Raw genomic sequence first — 20,941 nt, 5'->3', positions numbered from 1 at the left:
TTCCTCTAAAGACAGCATGCTCAAACCCTGAAACACCCTGAAAAAACATCAAACTCCATCATAAACATCAAAACATATCGACTATCGTAAAGAGGGGGGAAAATCTGACGAGGGATGAGAAACGGCTCGTTTGTACTTTCTATAATTGTCCTTTTCTCTGGCACGTTGTAGGAAAATGATGGCGAGAGAGGTGAAGGAGAAAGTAACAGACAGCAGAGAGGATAGAGAATCAACAATAAAAGCACCGCTCTGGGCCTCACTTAATTATGAGCCGGTTCACTGTACAGAGTGTGAAAAGCCACCTCTGCATTTCTGCAGCATCAGTGGGAATATGAAACATATTTGGTAGTCAGTCAGAAAAAGGTGCTTGGGAATAAAGCTGGAATGAAGACTAATGGAGAGACGTTGGTATGGAGGCGAACTTAATTCACAAATCTGCCAGGCTAAAATGGAGGCCTGGCTGTGCTCTAATGGACTAAGCTTCACCCCCTTAGGCTTGATTTTGGTACAGTTATGAATTTGTAACTCGATTGTCGGAGCATGTTTCAGGCAAGTTCAGACATATTGGTGAAAAATAATGCTATTAGCCATTTATATAAGCAAATTACTTGGAGTTTAGTCAGGATTTATTTGGGTATGGACTGTCACAAAGCTAATCTCTGGGTTTGGGTTGCGTTCATATTTTCAGACCCAATTAAAGCTTTAATAGAGGGCAGGACGAAGGAGCAAAGAGGTAGGGAGAGCAGGCCGGAGAAGGGAAAAGTGTCAGATGAGGCCCAGTCGCACAGCTTCTTCGGTCTTCCTTCGCCCACTCCATTAGTCCCCAGCCATCTTTCTCAATTTGGCCAAACATCCATTTCACTTCCTTTTACTCTCTGTTTCTTAAGCCTCTTTTCCTCTCTCGCATGTCTTTCTCTTTCTTTTAGATTCCCATTCTCGCTGCGACCCGGTTCAAAATACAAATCACATTTGACTCAATCAATTCAAGAAACTACAATTGCCTTACTAGTGACAGAGCAGTCTCAATGGGGTCTTTGTTGACTGCATAAGAGTCTTTTTTAGAGGAAAAGTTTCTCAATTTCCAAAATTGCAAAGGAAATCCGCAACCGTGGGAACTGATTGTGAAGAGAATCTAATCTTCATGTGTCTGCAATTACTCAATATGCATGCAAATTTGTGAAACAGGGTTAGTGAAACTGCTATTGCTATTCATAGGGTTAATGAGTACAGCTATTACTGTCCCATAGCTTTTACAACGAGGGCTGGTGTTATGGTTGGAGAAGGGTTATGAAACAAAAAACAATAAAGTCCCAATGCTACTAACCAACCCAATACATAGAGGGAAATTAAATAGCAACACAATTATAACAGTATTTCACGTTGCAATGTGTCACATCAGTAACAAGATGTTGTGTTGAGTCATCAACTGGCTACTGTGGCTTACTTATCTCTTTTGTGTATATGCAGGTGTGTGTGTGTGTCATGTTGGTTCACATTCTCATTTTCAAAAGAGGTTGATGAACGTCATCATTTAGAGTCTCATGCATGTATTATTTTTGATTAGTAGAGATAATTATACGACTGTTACTGTCAAAATACTTTTTTCATCATCAGGTCATTCATGAGCTGATGTGAACACACTCTTTTTGTTGCTGCAGAAATGCTTTGCTCACTATCCACTGTGACTCAAACATTACCAAGCAACAATCCTTTTTACACATAAATTAGCAATCATGAATACAAATCTACAACCTGCAAACAGCCTCTCCTGGCGAGAGCGCTGTGCCAGGGAAATGTGATAATGTTAATACTTTCTAAACCTGCTCTGCTGCTTCAATCTAAAAAGCCCCCCCCCCCCCCCTTCCCTCCCTTTTTGGTTATACACAGGTTTCCACTGGGGATGAGTGCACCTCTTAACACGAGAGAGCGCTGCTTAAAAGAGCTTCAGCAAATGTAGCTCCTGATGAACACATCTTTTGCTCTGCCTTCAGAAGCTTATTATGGTTGTTTTGCACCCTGTATTTGGTATCAGCCATTTATCCTTTCTTTGTAATGTGCGGGGGAGGGCGAGAGGTGCATGTCTTCATGACAGCCAGCATAAAGCACTTAGGATTGTTAAAGTCCTCAAGTTTGACATTCTACTTAAAGTCTTTATCTGGGTGGCATTTAGTGAATAAAATACATCTTTCTTATATGTACAAAAGGATCCTCATTAACTGATGCCAATGGCACCAACTGGTTTTCCTGGGGTATGAAATTCAGTACATTATATTCATCATTGTACATACTTTATATATATATATATATATAAGACCATAAGCTGTGTTGTTCATCACACTGTTTCATTCAAAATTGCTCAAACATTATTTACGATGTACGTTCAATAACACCGTCTTTAATAATCAAGTTTAAGAATTGGTCAATGAATTAGCCCCCAGGGTCCCTCGCAAGGGAACAGGAACAACAATGACCAACAGTGGATGATTGATCATCTGCTTAAGTAAATGCATTCTTAAAAGGTATTTGAATTAAGATTGATAGTACAATAAATCATTTTTTTTAAGGCAATAGATTTTGATCAGTTTTGTATCTACTATGCTCTCTGATTTGATCAATTCATCCACATCCCGTTGCCTCTTACCTGAGTGAAAAAGGGCTCGTAGATCTCCACTCCCTTGTCCGAGCCCTGCGTTAGGACCTCTCTGCCGCGATGCCAGCTGTAGCGGACGGGCGGGTTTGAATTGGCCACGCAGCGCAGGAACACAGTCCTCTCATAGTAGAACTGTTCCTTAGCTTCTCCTATACTCTGGTGCACCGTCACCACCGGGTCATCAAGGTCTGCGAAGGGGAGCGCACACACAGAGGAGGAAGCTATCAATAACCATGAGTTGTTCAATCGACAAATGAATAGAAGAGTCCCTTCCGTTATCAGTCACACGGGCCACGTTTTACAAGTGAATATGTATTTGCTTAGCTGTGGTGGCAATAATAAACAAATCAGGTATGAGATCTTTACATTATCAGTTAATGCAAATGCAATCTTCACTATTTGATTGCGGTTAAAGGAGCGAAAGAGTCTGAAATCTCATTGCATTTGATGAGCCAGTTATCAGCATGCACACAGGGGTCGATGGGGGAAAGCAGGTGAGGAGCCCACTACTTGAACTACTTAAGTCAATAGGATGCAGCCCAAGGGCACATTGACTTCCAAGTCAATGAGCGAGCTGCTATGTGTTCGAAGTCACACTATTGTGAGCTTCAGACACGAGCGAGAATGACAAATACCGTGCAGAAGATGATATTTGATGTCCCACACTTCAAAGAACAATGTTTGGCTGGCCTCTGATTTAGACACTGTGATTCGACACATCTGTTACTTTACCCATTTCCTAACAGATCTGAGGGAAGTTTTACCCCAACGCTCGACAGTTGGTTATTTGAGAAAGCGCTCGTGGTTGATTAAATGGATTCAAAGTTAATCATCTTACCCGGCTATCGCATTAAGCCTTGGCAAATGGTGTTCATCATTGCTGTGGTGTCTTTTAGCATGCTAATACTCCCCCTTTAGATTATGTCCATTTGCACGCTCAAAGAACGTGGGGAGCTAGCTGTTTCCCTTTCATCTCCGTCCGAGATGCAATCAGTTTTTTTTAACACAAGCAAAAAGGCAATTTAAGGGAGAGGATGAAAGAAGCTAATGCAAGTTATCCCTCATGCTAAAATTCTAAATGATAAAGGCTGACCTTTTGCATATCAAGGGGAGAGCTATTGAGTGCATTAATGAGTGAGTTAGTGCATCAGTGAGTGAGCAACAAGGTGGATGATTGAGTGATTGAGAGAGCCGCTGTGCGAATATGTGAGTGAGAGAGTGCAAATCGCTTACAGTAAATGAATACCCGAATCTTTAATCATTATAAACCTCCAGAGAAAAACTACACCTGCTTTAGGTATTACTAATGAATGATGAATTCATCCCTTTTAATTCAGTAGCTGTGGCCCACCTCTGGATTCGCTGAGGATCAGGTCCTGATCAAGGTGCCTGTGGGCCACAGTGCACAGCATCCAGCCACGACGCACCTCCAAGAGAATGCTGATTCCTCAGTTTCATTAAAGACATGTTCTGCCCTACAGACCCTTAATCAAAATCTAGCAGCGGTCAATACTTCATCCAGGATCCATTACAGTGTCTCAGGTAAGAGCAATTACCTTTGGGGGTGGGGAAAAACATAGGAGGGGGTGACAACACTCTGGAGGAGACAGAGCGACTGTGGGGCCATTTTAGAGGAGCGGATTGCTAAGTAAATACACTGATTCATTATAGAGAGGAGGAGGAGAGTATGAATCCTACATCTTATCAGTGACTCTTCCCAGCATCCCCCTCATCTGTTTCCTGCTTCAAACAGTCAATTTACCAACTGTGGCAGGAATGGAGTGATTCATTGACAGCCCAATCTACCTTGGGATACACGTGTCTTTGTACGCCAGACGTGATAGGAGGTTGTTATTTTTTTTCCCCTCGTGGTGACAGGAGTAAGATTGTGTGCGTCTGTGTGTTTGTGTATTAGGTAAGAGCGGTCTGAGCTATTAATAGGGCCGAAATGATATGAAGAGAGGAAGTGGATGCTAGGAGCGCAAAGAGATAAATATGGAAATATGGAAATGTACGCACTGGATTAAAATTTGATGAATTTCAAACAAAATTCCACCTCCACCATCAGTCATTCCCCCGTAAGGATGTTGTGTGTGTGTGTGTGTATGAGTGCGTGTCACTCTTGTGCAATTAGCTTCTGAAGTCATGCTTGACTGATTGCGAAGCTTAAATCCCTGAGCTCAGAGGAAAACTGCAGTGTACAGGCCGCCTGCGCCAGAGTTGTTAGGGTTTGTAATTGCAGGTTTATGGGTTCACAGGCCGGTAAATCTGCCCATGTACAGCTAAACGCTCCAGCGAGCTAACCTTAGCATCACTCCTGCTCACTCCCACCAACCATGACAAGCCTCAAAGCTCTGGGTTTCCCTGACATTAAGACACAGAGACAGTATTACACACGGATGTGCAAACGCAAGACACATCGCGTGCGTGAGGTCACACAAGACAAGAAGAAATAAAAAGGTAACCGTCTTGGCATCACTGTTACTGAAACTTTCATGCTAATAAAGCGCTTTGAATTGAATTGTACAACATTCAGTTTATCTCCAATCTTTTTATTCTCCTCAAGTGAGAATAACTCAAAGAAAACCTGAACATGTTGATATTCCCGTTTGAATAGCAGAATGGAGATTTCTGCTTTACAGGCCTACCAAAACATTTGTTGGACAAATAGGCACAAGTGAGTGGTTTGGATAAAAGAGAAGATGAGGATTAAAGAAGGTGCTTCATTATCACATCAAACATTATCTTCTTCCTTTCATGCCCCCCCACCCTCAAAAAAGCAGACACCTGCATGGAAATTCACACACTTTACCTCACTCCACCTACCCACACAGGCACCAACATCCTCGTACAGACCCACACACACCTTTTTTGGGGCTGTCTCTCAGGTGGTAATCTAATGCAAGTTTTTTTTTTCTATTTCTTTCTAGGCTTTGATGTTTTTACCTGTCTCTCTGCTTGATCTGTCAAAGTCACCAGGGAAGAGCAGACCTATCTGGCTCCCAGGCTGTCAGCCATGAGCGACAGAGTCTAATTCCACCTAATCACGTCCCAGCTTGATTACCAGCGGGAGCAGCTGACCTGAATGACATTTGTGTGACGTCTTTCATGAGTGAAAACAGCCGCGTTATGTCAAAGATAAGCAATTTGCTTTTATTTTTGTGCCAAGGGCAGCAAAAGAGAGAGAGAGAGGGTAGTGGTCAGGGGGAAACAGAGAGGAACAGGAGGGACGAGTGTATAAACTTCTAAATGGCTGCTATCGAGATGCAGGGTTAATGAGGTGCTGATACCGTACAGCAGATGTCTCCTGCACTCATTCCAAATGAGGGTGACTTGCTCTCTTTTTCTCTTTCGTATGTTTTTTTTGGTAGAAATATGTGCAGGAGGTATAAGAGATTAGGGTAGTTATTACTTGGCAGCCTGCCTTGTGAATGACCTCACCTTCAAGACTCTGCTTTAGAAGCTGGAGTTTAAAAGTAAATCCTAAAAAAAGGTAGAATCACCTCCACATAAAAAGGAAAGCAATAAGAGGTGACTTTAATTTCTGGCCCTTATATTCTCTGACCAGATTAAAAGGCATCTGTTCATACGACCACTGGGGTTGGTGTGAATTTTTAAAATACGCCTCATTTAAATAAAATCAAATAGATAATGGACAGTGAGGGTTCAGCATGAGATATGTCCACGCTGATGCATGAATTAATGTCCTGTAAGAAGGCATTACACTATATGTAAACACACTAAGTCAAGTAAGACAGCACAAATAAAACATAGACTACATGATCTCCGTGGTGTGTAATTTCAGTTTGCTGAACGGCGCGCTTTAATGCATTTTATTTATGTGGGTCAAAAGGTTAATAAGCCACAGCGGTGATATATAACATCCATCTAATGCAGAAGCCTCTGATGGAATATGTGAATCCAGCATGTAATTTACTGTCAGAACATTTCATTTCCCTCCATCTCTCCACTCGTTGGCAACAGTGACCTCTATCTCACGCTTGCACTCCACAATAACCAGCTCTTGCAAGCTGTATCTATTTGGTGTCAGCTGTTGCTTCATACTAAAGTGTAATTGTGGCGGCAGATGGATGCGTTTGGAGGCTGGGCGAGGGCATGATGCATCTATTCCTGCAATAAGTCCACTCCGATGAAGGTGCCTGTGAAACGGAGATATCTCAGTAAACCCGATGACATTCTCTGAGGAGTTAGAGACGAGCTCTCAGTGATGTCGGCGAGTGCTGTGTGTGATATCTGAATGTGTCACGCCAACATAAACACATAAACAGTGACCAGACACATCATACAATAAGAAAGCCGAGCGCACCTTACCACAGAATGGTAATGGGAACATGGCTTGGGACCCAGCGTTGATTGTTATGTCATGATTATTGTGATATCTCGTAAGTGATTATTACGTTTATGCTTCTGAATACAGCGATGTCCTGGCAGATCTTCTAAGTACTGTATTTTCTGCACTATAAGGTGCACCACATTATAAGGCGCACCTTCAATGAATGGCTTATTTTGAAACTATTTTCATATATAAGGCGCACTGCATTATAAGGCGCTTGAATAGACGCTACAGTCAAGGCTGGGGTTACGTTATGCATCCATTAGATGGAGCTAATGCGCTAAAGGGAATGTCAACAAAACAGTCAGGGGAGGTCGTCTTGTTGCTTCCTCCACTTCCGCACCATTGGTTGGTTCATGTTAAACTCTCTGGCTGCTGCTCTATTCTCGTGTTCTACTGCGTGACTAATGGCCTTGAGTGTAAACTCTGCGTCGTAAGCGTGTCTCTTAACAGGAGCCATTTTGGGCTCTTTACACAAACACACACATGGAAATGAAACGGCACGCTTCGCGCAGTAGTATATCTCAACATGCACCGCGCGTTACTTCTTCTACGGGGGAAAATAGAGTCGGCGGCTGCTTACCGTAGTTGCGAGACCTGTTGTGGCTCAATATTGGTCTATATATAAGGAGCACTGGATTATAAGGCGCACTGTCGGCTTTTGAGAAATTTGAAGGTTTTTAGGTGCCCCTTATAGTGCGGAAAATACGGTAATAGTCTTCTGAAATTACAGCTTATGCTTGTGTGCATGTAGTATGTTGATATGCACACTTTAAATAGATTACTGCTAATAACCAGATTAAGGTATTAATCTGAAGCATTAAACCTATGTGTTCTATAACTACTAGCCAAAGCTTGTCTGCAGAAATATTACGGCTGCTCTTCTTACACGATTAGCTGTCTTGGGTCAACTAGGAAATGCTATAGAGGAATCAATTAGTTAAATGTTAAAGGGGAACTACACCCATTTTCAAAATTACATTATTCTATGGTCTAAGGAGGAATCAGTTAAAGTAAGAAAACAATGTACAAACGTTGCTTACATACAACCTATTAGCTACTTCTGTAATGGCATGAATATCAGTGGCATTTACCAATTCCAAATGAAAAATATGACTGAATAAAGAACCTCCGCGTCATTGTGGAACACTAATTAAACACTGTAAGTGGCTTCATGTGTGTGAATGAGTGCTTATTGGGTAAATGCATTACATAACTCCCCACCCAGGCTTTAATATCTTAAATTATGGAATAGAAATTTGGTCAGCTGGTCGGTTGCCAGGGTTCGAAAGAACTGGTTTAATAAACCATAGAGTGACTGGGGGAGACCATTCAGATGTTTTTTTATGAAGGCTACTCTTCTGTCTCTGCCAGGAACATAGTGAGGGAGAGTATGGACAGTTTGGGTGAAGGTTTGTAGAGGGCAACACACCATCCTTACCATGGCTGCTGTTTGGCATGACTCTGTGGCTTCTCTCCTTCTATATACAATCTCATTCACTTGACTTCCCACCCCTTTAAACACACACACACACACACACACACACACACACACACACACACACACACACACACACACACACACACACACACACACACACACACACACACACACACACACACACACACACACACACACACACACACACACACACACACACACACAGGATATGCATTGATCATTAAGGTAATGGTAACTAATTCCGTCTCTAAGGCCACAGTCATCAGGCATGGTTAAGTGTAATTACTGCCAATTAATGTGGCAATGCAGAATGGAGTCAATGGTGCGACTGTGAACGATTGCAACAGACTACACTGTTGGCAGAGTATCCTAAAACAGATATAGATGATAATGGTCTTGTTAGTATTGCAAGCTCAATCTGAACAAGCCTGAGCTGCTCTTCCTTGCATCCAGTGTCACTGGATGAGCAGCCGTCCTTCACCCGCGCGACAACATCAGGAGGATACATCCGTGCCTCACCCAGAAGGCAACAGGGGGTTTGGTCCAGGCTCTTGTCATCTCATGTCTAAACTACTGCAAATCTCTCCTTGCTAGTCTGGCTGCATGTGCCATTCGACCTCTGCAGCTCATCCAGAATGCAGCAAACCCCGGCTGTTCTTTAACCTATACCAAGTTCTCCCACATTACAATGCTACTCCACACCCTGCACTGGCTACCAGAGGCAGCTCAAATCTGACTCAAATCACGGGACTTGCCTTCCTACGAATGGCTTAGGCCCTTCCTAACGGCTTGGGTGGTATCTTCATGGTTGAATGCACTTATCAGTCACTTTGGATAATAGCGTCAACTAAATGAATGTAAAGAAGATACAGCGCTCTAATGTATAATAAAGTGGGCTTGTCCCCTCGAGTTGCTGACTGCTAATGGGGGAAAAACATTTAGATAATGCGCAGTATGTAGCTAAAAAACATTTAATTTGTACTATAAACAGACCTCCAGAGCTTAAATACAAACTTTTGATTGCTCTATTTCCCTTGAAGTCAAAACTATGCAAATAGTTAATGTTTAAACTCAAAGAGCTGATGATGTTTCCCTCTAGCCAGATGAAGTCATCCTGTGCTTTAACTGTGCTGTTCAAACTGTTGCTTTAAGAGCTGGAGCTGTGTTAAGGAAGCTGCTGCCCACTTAGGACTGCTGCACCTCCATCTTCCTCAGTGGCAGTGCTTTTCCAATTATGCTGTCTTTGGAGGAACACTGGGTCTCTGTGGGTGTGTGCACCAGACCAATGTGTGTGTATGTGCGTGTGAGTGTGAGTGTGAACACGTGGACAATGTGTGTGATAAATGGAGGGGCAGACGTCTGCAGCCTCACAGCAGAGCTTGCAGCCTCTCACTTCTGCCCAGTGGTGGAGATGAGGAAATAATGAGGCCCAGTTCTTCTTTGTGTGTGTGTGTGTGTGTGTGTGTGTGTGTGTGTGTGTGTGTGTGTGTGTGTGTGTGTGTGTGTGTGTGTGTGTGTGTGTGTGTGTGTGTGTGTGCACGCGCGTGCATGCGTGTGTGTGCGCGCGCATGCGTGTGTGCGTGTTAGCGGGTGAGGAGTAATGAATCTCCTCTTCATCCTCTCCCTTAGACAGTTGCGTCTGCCTCAGCCCATCTCCTCTCTAATTCATCTCCCTAGAAAACAAGCAAGCCACAGACCACTGATCTACACAACAACACCTAGAATACCCACCATTACAGTTGGAGGAAAGCACCAGCGACATGACAGAGTTCTTTTCTGTTTTCAGCCTAATGACCCTCTTCTTTGTCTGGTCTGGACAAAGAACAACCAGGGATGGGATTCCTTCCTTTTATGCTGATATGAAAATATTTTCTTTACATAAAAAAGCTGAGCATTCATATTTCTGTTTTTTTCCCCCCAAATATGATACCTATAGTAACTGTAACTTAACAGCAGGGGGATGAGGGTGAGTACAGGACACTGGCAGACAACTATGTAGAGTGGTCCTATCAGAATCACCTGATGCTTAACATCAACAAGACCAGAGAGATGGTGATGGATGCCTTCACAGCCACTACGGATCAGGGGGGAGGAGGTGGAGGACTACAAATACTTGGGAGTGGTGATTGACAACAGACTGGACTGGAAATCTCCCACCGAGGCTGTGCACAAGAAGGGGATGAGCAGACTCTATTTCCTGAGGACATTGAGATCCTTTAACGTGTGCAAGATGTTGGAGATCTTCTACCAGATTGGTTGTTGCCAGCGCCATTTTCTTTGCTGCTATGTGTTCTGGCGGCAGCATCAGAGCCAGCGACACCAACAGACTTAATAACATTTTCAAGAAGGCTGGCTCTGTACTCGGTCTCAGGCTGGAGTCTTTTGAGTCCGTGGTGCAGAGGAGAACGCTGAACAAACTGTTAGCCATCATATACAATGATCAGCACCCTCTCCATCGCACAGTGGTCAGACAGCAGAGCACCCTCTCACACAGACTGCTCCAGCTCCACTTTCAAAGGGACAGATACAGGAAATCTTTCCTGCCAGATGCCATTACGCTGTACAATAACAGCTAAAACTCTGCTCATAACAATACAATCTCAAGCACCTTATATGTTTTCTCATAATCTGTCCACTACACCTTATATTATTATATGAATACATTTGCACTACAATTAGACCGCTTATTTATACATTTCTTTTAGGTATCTTTTATATTGTATTATTTATATCGCTGTTTTGATGTGTCTGTGTTTAATGCTTCGGCTGTACTGCAATCCCCTAGCTTGGGATTAATAAAGTATTTCTATTCTATTCTATGTCCCCATGTAATATTAATAAAGTGACAAGTGTATTTTAGTGGCTTAAGAGGGCTATGCAGGTTATAAGAGGTGTTTGTGGGTGTGTTGGGGGTAATACGATATAGAAAGTTAAAAGGCACTGACTTCAAAGAAATTCCAACTGTTGTGTTGTATTTAATAAAAAAGATTTGGAAGATAGCTGACTGGCTTCCAATTGGCTGGTGCTTGTTTGACCACTAACCGTAATGTCTGGTGTACGAGCCAACACTGTGGTTCTTTAAAGACAAAAATCAATGGACATTTAAACGTCCTTGCAAACAGTGCATCCCCAACTGTGGCCCCATACTGTACCAGCAGGCTAACATCACATCTAACAAACAAAGCCACTGTAAATTTATAAATAGCCATGCCTTTGTGGCCATTAAACTACTCTCTTTCTTCAATTGATATTCCATTGGTCTGATGATCTCTCACTGTGTTATGTCCCGCTGCAACAAACTGTTTCATTATTGTTTTAAGAGAGTTATGAGGACATATTATAGTGTTTTTTTTAAGGGATGTCCCAGGAATGTAGTACTTTTAATATGTTTCTGGATAGGGTCAGTGTTTCCAACATAATTAGATTATATTTTTGGTGGTAGCTTGTCACATAAAACTGGGCTGGTTAAGTCAACGTAACTGACATTATGCTGGAATAAGTGCTAATGTCTGCTAATGTCAGCTACGTCACGAGAGCCGTGACTAAGCTAGCTAACATTAGCTAATGTTAGCTATGGTTCTCTTGTCATCCTATTGTGCCTTTGATGCCGTGTTCTGTCTGACATTAAATTTTAAACAATCTTGACTGATTTTTCTTTATTTTTCCATCGCCTCCTAGCATCTTTTTAAAAAACACACAAACGTGTCTCCCACATGAACCAAAGCTCTAAATTATATTTTCTAAAACAATATTGTTCCTACATTTTTGACTGAAAACATTTTAAGACTTCTATCCTCATGGGACTTCTGCAGGCAGTCATTAAATGCTTTTTACTACTAGTTCAAGATTGATGTCATTATTCCGCATGATTCATACTGTACAGTAGTTCTTGTAATGTGGATATTGTTGTCGATATCTAAGCGTACTGGCGGAAAGATAAATAATAACTACTATAGCAGTCAGTGCATCATCTGTGTCCTTTCGTCTCCCAGAGAGAAAATGTTGAGAAAACAAAAAACTGATAAGAACAAAATTCTGCACAAGATGATCACATTAGCATACCAAACACAAACACACTGTAGTATGTTAAAATCTCCTGATGGGGAGAAAAACAGAAGCAAGAGATGATGTTGACTCCACTACTCTGATTAGGGCCCCTCCCCACAGCAAGTCCTTGAAAGAGTAATGGGCAGTCGTGAACTGGCTTTACCTCCATTAACCAAACCAGCAAACATTTACATAATGTACACATAATGTGCTGATTCATTCTGTCCTGATTCAAACAAGGCTCAGATAACTCACCGTGGCTGTATCACACCATTCATCACAGCAGGTCATTTACATCCAAAAGCACTTAAAAGCGACTGCACATATATCTTTGTCTACATACATTATATGGTATTTTCAGAAGATTGTGTGATACATCATCTCGTATCATACGATCACCTTATTCTGAGGATACCAAGATAGTGTTCGTCAGCCATTTCTGCCACAGTAGTCTATTTTTAATCCCAAAATTGATTATGTCATGTGAGGTTTGTTTTGCTTGAATTCCCTTTAAAGAGTATGAATAACCACCAAATGGATGGTATAAAAATTCTGGTCTATTTGAGACTCGTTTGTTTTTATTTTTTTAATTCTCATTTCAGAAACAGTAACTATGCAAAGCAGGTCTTTTAAGCATGCATTTTTTACACATGACGAAAGTGTGAGTAGGGCTGTAGTGAGAGGGAAACCTTTTTTTTTCAAGCTCTCCAAAACCAAACAGACAGGTACAAAATGTGTGTTTATTTGCTGTAATGTAAGCTGAAAACGTTAGCTTGCCCGACTAACAGGCTTTCGACCTAAAGTAACTGAGAGTTACTTCCAAGAGCAAGGAGCTCATCTTAAAGGGGTTGGAAATTTATAAGCGTTGCTTCCTTCCATCCCCTTTTCAGACTGTATGTGTAAATTGTTAATTCTTCTTTTTTCTCTTCTCAATGTGTTGTTTTTTTTTTTGTTTTTTTTTTTCTCATCTTTGGATTACAAGTCTGAAATAAATGAATAAAAAAAATGAATAATACAAAGGATTAGTTAAAAACGTCGACTGTAGTGTGTACATTTTCCCCCCATGCTGCTGGTCAGCTGGACATATAAAAAATTCAGCCAAAGACATTTCAGCCAACTCATTTAGCTAAAGTTAGCTTCTATAGTTACAGTTGTAATTTATGCCTGAAGTCAAGGACTGAAAAAAATGGCAATCCTGCCACTATTATCAAGGTAAACTGCTTATGTGTTACGCAAGAGCCGGAAGCTTGACAAAAGTAACAACAGGGCCGGGGTTAGCATACAATTAATGGCTCTAAATTACCTGTAGTTGTGAATGCGTGAGTGCTACCCAGAGTGTACACAGCTTTTACTCATTACATCTGTCAACAGGCTTCAACTCCACTGACCCTAAAAAGGAAAAGCAGATATAGGTGGATGGACTAATGGATGAGTCACCTGTTCCTTTATCCATGAAACCGTCAAAATAAAAGCTTTGCTGTATATAACTAAAAGACGGTCCACCAGTTATACAATAACAATTATATCCAGAGTCAATCTGAGTCATTACTCAACTTATTGAAGCTGCCTCCAGCATCTGCTTCATCCAACTGAACCCACTAATCAATAAGCTCCCCTGAGATCACCATCCCACGCACTTCCCTCTGTATACCCAAATAGAATTACAGTCACTTGTAAAAGGGCCTCTCCATATGAATTCAGACACAAAGTGCAAATACCAATAATAAAGAGAAAAAGAAGTAAATGATAATAACCGCATCAGTCTCAGTCAAAACATGATTTTTATCACCATGTTCATTGTTTCTGTGACTCAATGTTATTTTTCCAAAACCCTCTGTCCTCTCTTGCTCTGCACACACATTTACACAGGCACCTTGGAGCAGGGCAGCACGAATTGGACACCTGATGAGATAGGAAGCGCCAGTTAAACTGACCGACTGGATAAAAGAAAGCCAGCATGGCCGCTAAACAAACATCATCAGCCGCTGTTTGGTCTCTGAGTTCAATCATGAACTCCATCGATGGAAGGCAAACATTACGCAGACACACTTCCCCAAGTCGGCCTCACACCGCATGCTGCTGCACAGTGTTGCACAGCTGAAGAGGCGTACGCCAAGACAAGTTAAGCTGTTGACGTGTGTGTGAGTGTGTGTGAGTCAGGACCTCACTGGTGGAGAGTGTGTTCATGCATAAGCATGTGCTTGAACCCAATGGGCAGCCTCTATTTTTGTTTCCTCTCGCACGCATGAGCGCACAAAGATATGGACACACACATTCACACGTCTCAAATCTAGATGAAGGCTGCTGTTGCCAAAAAACGATTCAAGCTCAGACTCTAGCCCTTGTGCCCACAAACACACAGTATCCTCATTAAAATGATCTGTCTTGTGCACCAGCAGTGTGGAGTAAGGGCTGTGTAAGTCCTTCCACGGATAACACAGAGAAAGAAGGCTATTGTCTTATTCTGAACCTTCTTTTGAGGGAATGTAGTGTGGACTATGAGGGAGGAATGAGGATGCACACAGTAGCTTCGGGACACTGATATCTACAGTGCAGTGGGTTGTTTCTCACAACAAATGCATCACCTCGTGCTTACTATTTCACAGCTACTGACAAACTGCCACTGGCTGACCAGACACACAGCATTAATATAATATGCACAACATTAGCATATGGACAAACAGTGCAAAGTGTTTTTTTTTCTTTCCTGTGAACTCCAGGAAACTTGGCTGCATGTTTTTTTTTTTTATTCTCAACACTGCATCTCCGTGTTTTTCAATTTATTCCATTTTGCCAGACTTGTTCCGGCCATTTTAAAGCGAGTTTTAAAGTGGTCCTTTATCACAACCTGTACAGTAAATTCTGACCTTGACTGAGCAGGTTTAAGGCACAGCAATTTGTTTTCCATTTGTCCATCAGCTGAAATCATTCTGTTTCACTCTCTGAGTTAGGTCGACCACTTCTATGTTTGGGCACCAGTAATTGACTTGAAGATTGTGTTGTTTATCAGTGGAAAGTTGTAGTTGTAGGGGATTCATCCAGAAGAATAATATTAGGGTTGCAACCAATGATTGTCTTCTTTTTCCAATTAAATTATTTGAATAAAGTTAACATTTATCTACAAAATGACAGGTCCACAGAGCCCTTGGTGGTGTCATTAAATTGTTTGCTTTGTCCAACAAACAACGTGAGACAGAAAAGATGAAAATCCTCACACATGTTGAACAACTTAAATAACCGATCAAAACTGTTGATTAGAGCTTTTGTTGATTTACAAATTGATTAATCAACTACTGTTAAAGCAGAACTTAATATATTAATACTAATGGTATGTCTTTTAAAAACCTGTAAGGAGACATAAGTAAGGACGGGAATTGATAAGATTGTATTGATACCAATGACATTATCAATTGTACTTATAGGTCCTTATAGTTCTCTTAAAGATTCCCGATCAATTTTCTGTGTAGAATTTTGTACAGCATTTGTTTTGATTTTGGTGTTCTTTGTCCCCTGCCTGTGTGGCACTAATGCTGATAGAACAGGACATTTCCCCTTGGTAAGTAACGGACATGCTGCACAGTGGCACTTGTGCATTGAGTGTCAAATGCATGGCAATCCCTGGAATTTAAGTCCATAATACGGGGCTCAGCAACCTTAGGGTTATGGTGCCAACTGGCATGCCACAGCTTAGCCAATGACACACTAGCAACGAGTGTGCAATCATTTTGTTTAATCATTGCATGTCAAATGGTCTCTTTCACAGCCATTACCAGGTGTACCGTCGTACCCTTTTCTCGGGATGTCCAAATGAAACGTGAGAAACATGAAGCTTCATGAAGCATTTGCTTAATTTTCTAAACCCACAAGATGGCTCTCCTGGGTTAAAGAAAAAAGCTGGTACTTCAGTGTGCTAAAAAATGCTTCATGAAGCTTTGTTTGGATATCACTACTTTCCCCCCATACACATTCGTGAAGACCTGCCCTGCTCCCTCTCTAATCCGCTAGTACTGGTTGCCTTCTCCACAGCGCAGGTTTGTAACAATGATGCTGCTGAGTGGGCTCGGTCGATGTTGATAGGGCATATTGATTAACAAGAAAATGTAAGTGGCACTTCATATCAAAAAGATTGTCAACCCCTGCCGTAGTGTATAGAAAGCATATTGCTGGTGTTGCCATGCTTTAGGACCGTTTCTTCCTCTCCGTCTCTCTCTTGTTGTAGCAGCATAGACGCATGAGTTTGACGTCACTGTTTTGCAACTGTCTGAAAAACAAGTCGGCATTGAAAAAAGGAATTGATCACCAGGAGGCATACGATTCTGATGGATCAGAAACGATTCCCATCCCTCGGCATAAGCAGCGTAAATATATTCGCAACATACTGTAAATAACAATATTACATGCCACTGAACTCATTCCAAATAGTGTGTTATTTGGTCTGTCACTGCGGTGACATTTTGCCCTGGCTGCCTACTCTCCAAATCTCTTTTAGATATATTGTGCTGGTGATGGTCAATGAACTCTCTGAGCCTGCAATAAACTGGCCCTGCAGAACTCTTAAGCCCTCCTCGATCAGTCACTCGATGAAACATTAGATGCTGCAGCAAAACAAATGCAGCTGAATATAAATGAAAACACTGAAAAGACTCCCCTGTAGGAAAAAGAAGTGAGCATCTTAAGCTTAAAATCGATGAGTGTAAGGGTTGGGCAAGGTTCTTTATTAACTTTGCAGAGGACTTTCCCCACAGACCGAACTGCAGACAAACACAACTGAAGTGTCAGCAGGTATAAAATGTGCTTAGATGGACTTCAGAGCTCTGTAAACACGTTAGCTTTAAACTGGCTATGTAGCTAAAATCACCTCCTCTGGGCTGCAGAGGTCAGTCATTACCATTAATTATCCCTTTCTGTTTACATCTGCTGCTCAGAGTCAGCTGTGCAGAAAACTTTCTCTGTCTGTCTGTCTGTCTACCTTCAGCCTTTCTCAGTTCCTTAATTTATGTGTGGTGGATAGCACTGTCGCCTCACAGCGAGAAGGTTCCCGGTTCGCGCCCCGGCTCAGGCCTTTCTGTGTGGAGTTTGCATGTTCTCCCCGTGTCTGCGTGGGTTTTCTCCCGGTTCTCCGGTTTCCTCCCACAATCAAAAAGACGTGCACGTGTTAGGTTAATTGATGACTCTTAAATTGCCCGTAAGTGTGAATGGTTGTCCGTCTCTGTTCGTCTCTGTGTGCCCTGTGATAGACTGGTGTCCTGTCCAGGGTGGACCCCGCCTCAAGCCCGATGTCAGCTGGGATCGGCTCCAGCCCCCCGCGATCCCGACAGGGACAAGAGGTTGAAGATGAATGAATGAATGAAACAGAATCAAGCAGCATACAGCTGCCTTTATGAAGAAGGGGGTGTTCTGAAAGCCCACTTTGATCTAATAATGGTGCGTATGTGTATAATAAAATAAAAATAGGACAATTTATTCCAGGAAGCAGAAGCAAATAAATGGTCTCAAAGGAAAACCAAGGAAACGATAGCAAAAAGATCATTCAGGTTATAAGCCTCTTAATGTAAAACATTCTGGGGCCCTGTCTGTTTATGTAGAGTATCTTCCCGTTTGCAGTAATGGTGCCGTCCGTTGTAACCGCTCGTGTTATCCCTCAGACATAAACAGAGTGATAAGAACAGAAACACGCACGCAAGATGCATCTGAAAGAGACAGCAAACATAATTCAAGGTGTTGTTGGGAGGTCCAGCTCCAAAACACCAATTTTAATACTAATTGAAAATCATAGCTGCAAACCACTAAAAATAGCACATACTGCAGAGGCCCATCAATTAAATTCACCCTCAAGGGACATCTGTAACATTTCTCAGGAGGAATGAGATGCAACATAGCGCAATGCCAGCTAATGAAGGGCACACATCCTGTGTTTACAAGGCCAGATGCAAGGACATCATTTGGATAGCAATTTAAAACTACTGCCAGCTTCTGTGCCGGCTTCACAATCTTCATTTGAATCAATATCTGAAGTTGGTTTTTCTGTATGTTTCCATCACTCCCCCTTTGTTGATGTAATTGCATGGTGGAAAAGAAAGTGCTTGTTGATGGATTATATTACTATGTTACATTGCATTATATTACATTATATCACTGTATAATTATTAAATCACTACGCTATGGTTGCGACTGTATGTTTTATTGTTTGATATTTATTTTACTACTTTCTGTTCTATATTTAATAGTACTGCATTATTAAAGACTAGTGCGTTTAAATAACACATACCACACACATATAGCACCATATACTTTATTATTATGTACTTACTTATACTATATCAATACTTACTTACTCTAAACTCCTCAATGAATGCTGGAGTTTCTCCTTTGTGAAATTTCTTTCACACAATGACTTGCATGATTCACTTAGGTTATCTAAGGTCTTCAATAGTATAAATTCATCCTACAAGCTCTACAGTTTGTATGATATCTAACGAGAATTTATACACAATTGTTCCATACGTTATCCTATGAACGTCCAGCAACACGAGCGATCCGTGCAACTGCACACGCTCCTGCAGTGCAGAACCTGTTTTGGCAACAACACTACTTGGGTACAGTGGGTTTAGGTAAAGATTGTGGTTTGGGTTCAATATCAACGTTTGATATGCAACTTGTGTGTGGCATAAGTTAAGTAGAGGACATGAACAGCAGTCTCCTGTGTAAGGACCGCCTGCTTAGAGGCTGCTTACATTATGCATTATTAGTAAGAACAGTGAATGAGAACAGCCTGATATATTTAAATGACACATCTCAGCGTTCTTCTCATATTATATTTATTTCTGTAATTCAAATAGGTCTTTATCGATTTTCATAATTTCTTATTTATTATACCAAGTACTCTGTTTGCAATTTTAGTGCATAAGCAACATGAAAACTCTCAAAATGAAGCTCACTGAGGATCCCTGCTCTCATCCTCTGGTCTGTCTCTGGTGTGTTATCTGGCTTCTTTTCCACGTCTGCTCCTCTGGCTCTTAAGTGCGGCCAAGGTGAAATGGTGCACAGAGAGAACGAGGTCTCTGACTGTCAACTACTGTGATACATTCAGCTCATGCTCTGCTGCTCCACTAAGGCCGTCCACAAGCTTTCTAAACAAGTTTCAATCCCACAACCTTTGCCCGTGTCAGTCCAAATAAACAGATACAAGGATGTGGCTCACACAGCGAGGGGAAGGAATAAGACAGGAAACAAAATGTGGGCAGAGAAGAGACCTATAAAAGACAGAGGGCAGTGTTACCTCTCTACAATGCATCAAATGAGCACAGGCTCTACTGGAAAGGGGTCATGGACTGGAAAGAGCTCAAGTGTATCCTATTTAGTGCAAAAATGTTTTGCTCACCTACCTCTTTCTTTCCTTTGTGCATGATAATTTAGAACTAAATTTGAAATTGATCTTAGATGTTGTCCTTGGCCACAACATTAATGTCTTCCAGAGGCTGTAGCAAGCTTAGATTTAAAGCTAGTTGGGATGGGGCTAAATAATGCTCCAAATTCAGGCTAAATTCCAGCAAGGGAAAAAACGGTCATGGCCATTTTCAAAGGGTCCCTTGACGTCTCAGCTCTAGATATCTGAATAAAAATGGGTTCTGTGGGCACCCACACATTTACATACATGTCCATTTTATGCTAATGATGTAATCTGGGGCAAAAACCATGTTGTTTTTCTCATGCAGTACAAATGTGTTATTTTCTCCTATACTAAAAAGGACTGTCGCGGATTCAATGGGGCAAAATGTTTTCACGAGTGCTGATGTTAGTTTGTGTAGTAGCCATTTCATTGTAATAAGACCATTTTTTGTACCTCACTGTATAAAATAGAGGCACAGCTTTTGAGGAGGAAATGGAGCTGGGATGGTCACACATTAAGAAAAGGTAAAAAGTCCATAACCAAACAGGCACTAACATGGAATCCACAAGGCAAACGGAGCAGAGGAAGACCCCAAGACACCTGGAGAAGAAGCACAGAGAAGGAGCTAAAGAAAGAGGACTGATGTGGAAACAGCTGGAAAGAAGGGCCCAAGACAGGCGATGGTGTAAAAGATTCATCAATGGCCTATGTTCCGAAAGGAATTGAAAGGCCTAAGTAAGTAAATAAGTATAAAATGACCTGTCGTGACTTCTAGGATAATCACAGCCTCATGAATTTGTATGACCACAAACTAGAGACCTCGGGGCATTGAGGGGACATATGTGGTTCTGAGGTTTATTGACAATAAGGGGGTTTGAGAGCAGTTTCCAGAACATACGCGCTCGCCATCAAAGATACAATTTATGCAAAAATCTCCGAATATCAAAACGTTTTTGATACCAAATCACAGCATGGATTTTTCTAAGGTGTTCCTCACGTTTGCAGTGTCCTAATGTGGCATTTTTGAGGGTTTTCTGA

At 41.7% G+C, this 20,941-nt stretch overlaps 1 protein-coding gene across 1 annotated transcript in view; it reads right to left on the bottom strand.

Moving 5' to 3' along the window:
- The window catches only part of LOC310962270 (MAM domain-containing glycosylphosphatidylinositol anchor protein 2), a gene marked incomplete at its 3' end in the record, with an annotated part of 180,361 nt that overhangs the window by 82,519 nt on the left and 76,901 nt on the right, over nucleotides 1–20,941 (bottom strand). The window contains exon 4 of the mRNA XM_083934673.1: nucleotides 2,642–2,838. Coding sequence (XP_083790799.1) covers nucleotides 2,642–2,838 — 197 coding nt within the window. The remainder of the gene's footprint in view (nucleotides 1–2,641; nucleotides 2,839–20,941) is intronic.

This window comes from Echiichthys vipera, assembly GCF_963691815.1.
Source record: "Echiichthys vipera genome assembly, chromosome: 19".
Lineage (NCBI taxonomy): Eukaryota > Metazoa > Chordata > Actinopteri > Perciformes > Trachinidae > Echiichthys > Echiichthys vipera.
The sequence above is the reverse complement of the archived record's forward strand: the minus strand, read 5'-3'. Positions and strand labels throughout refer to the sequence as shown.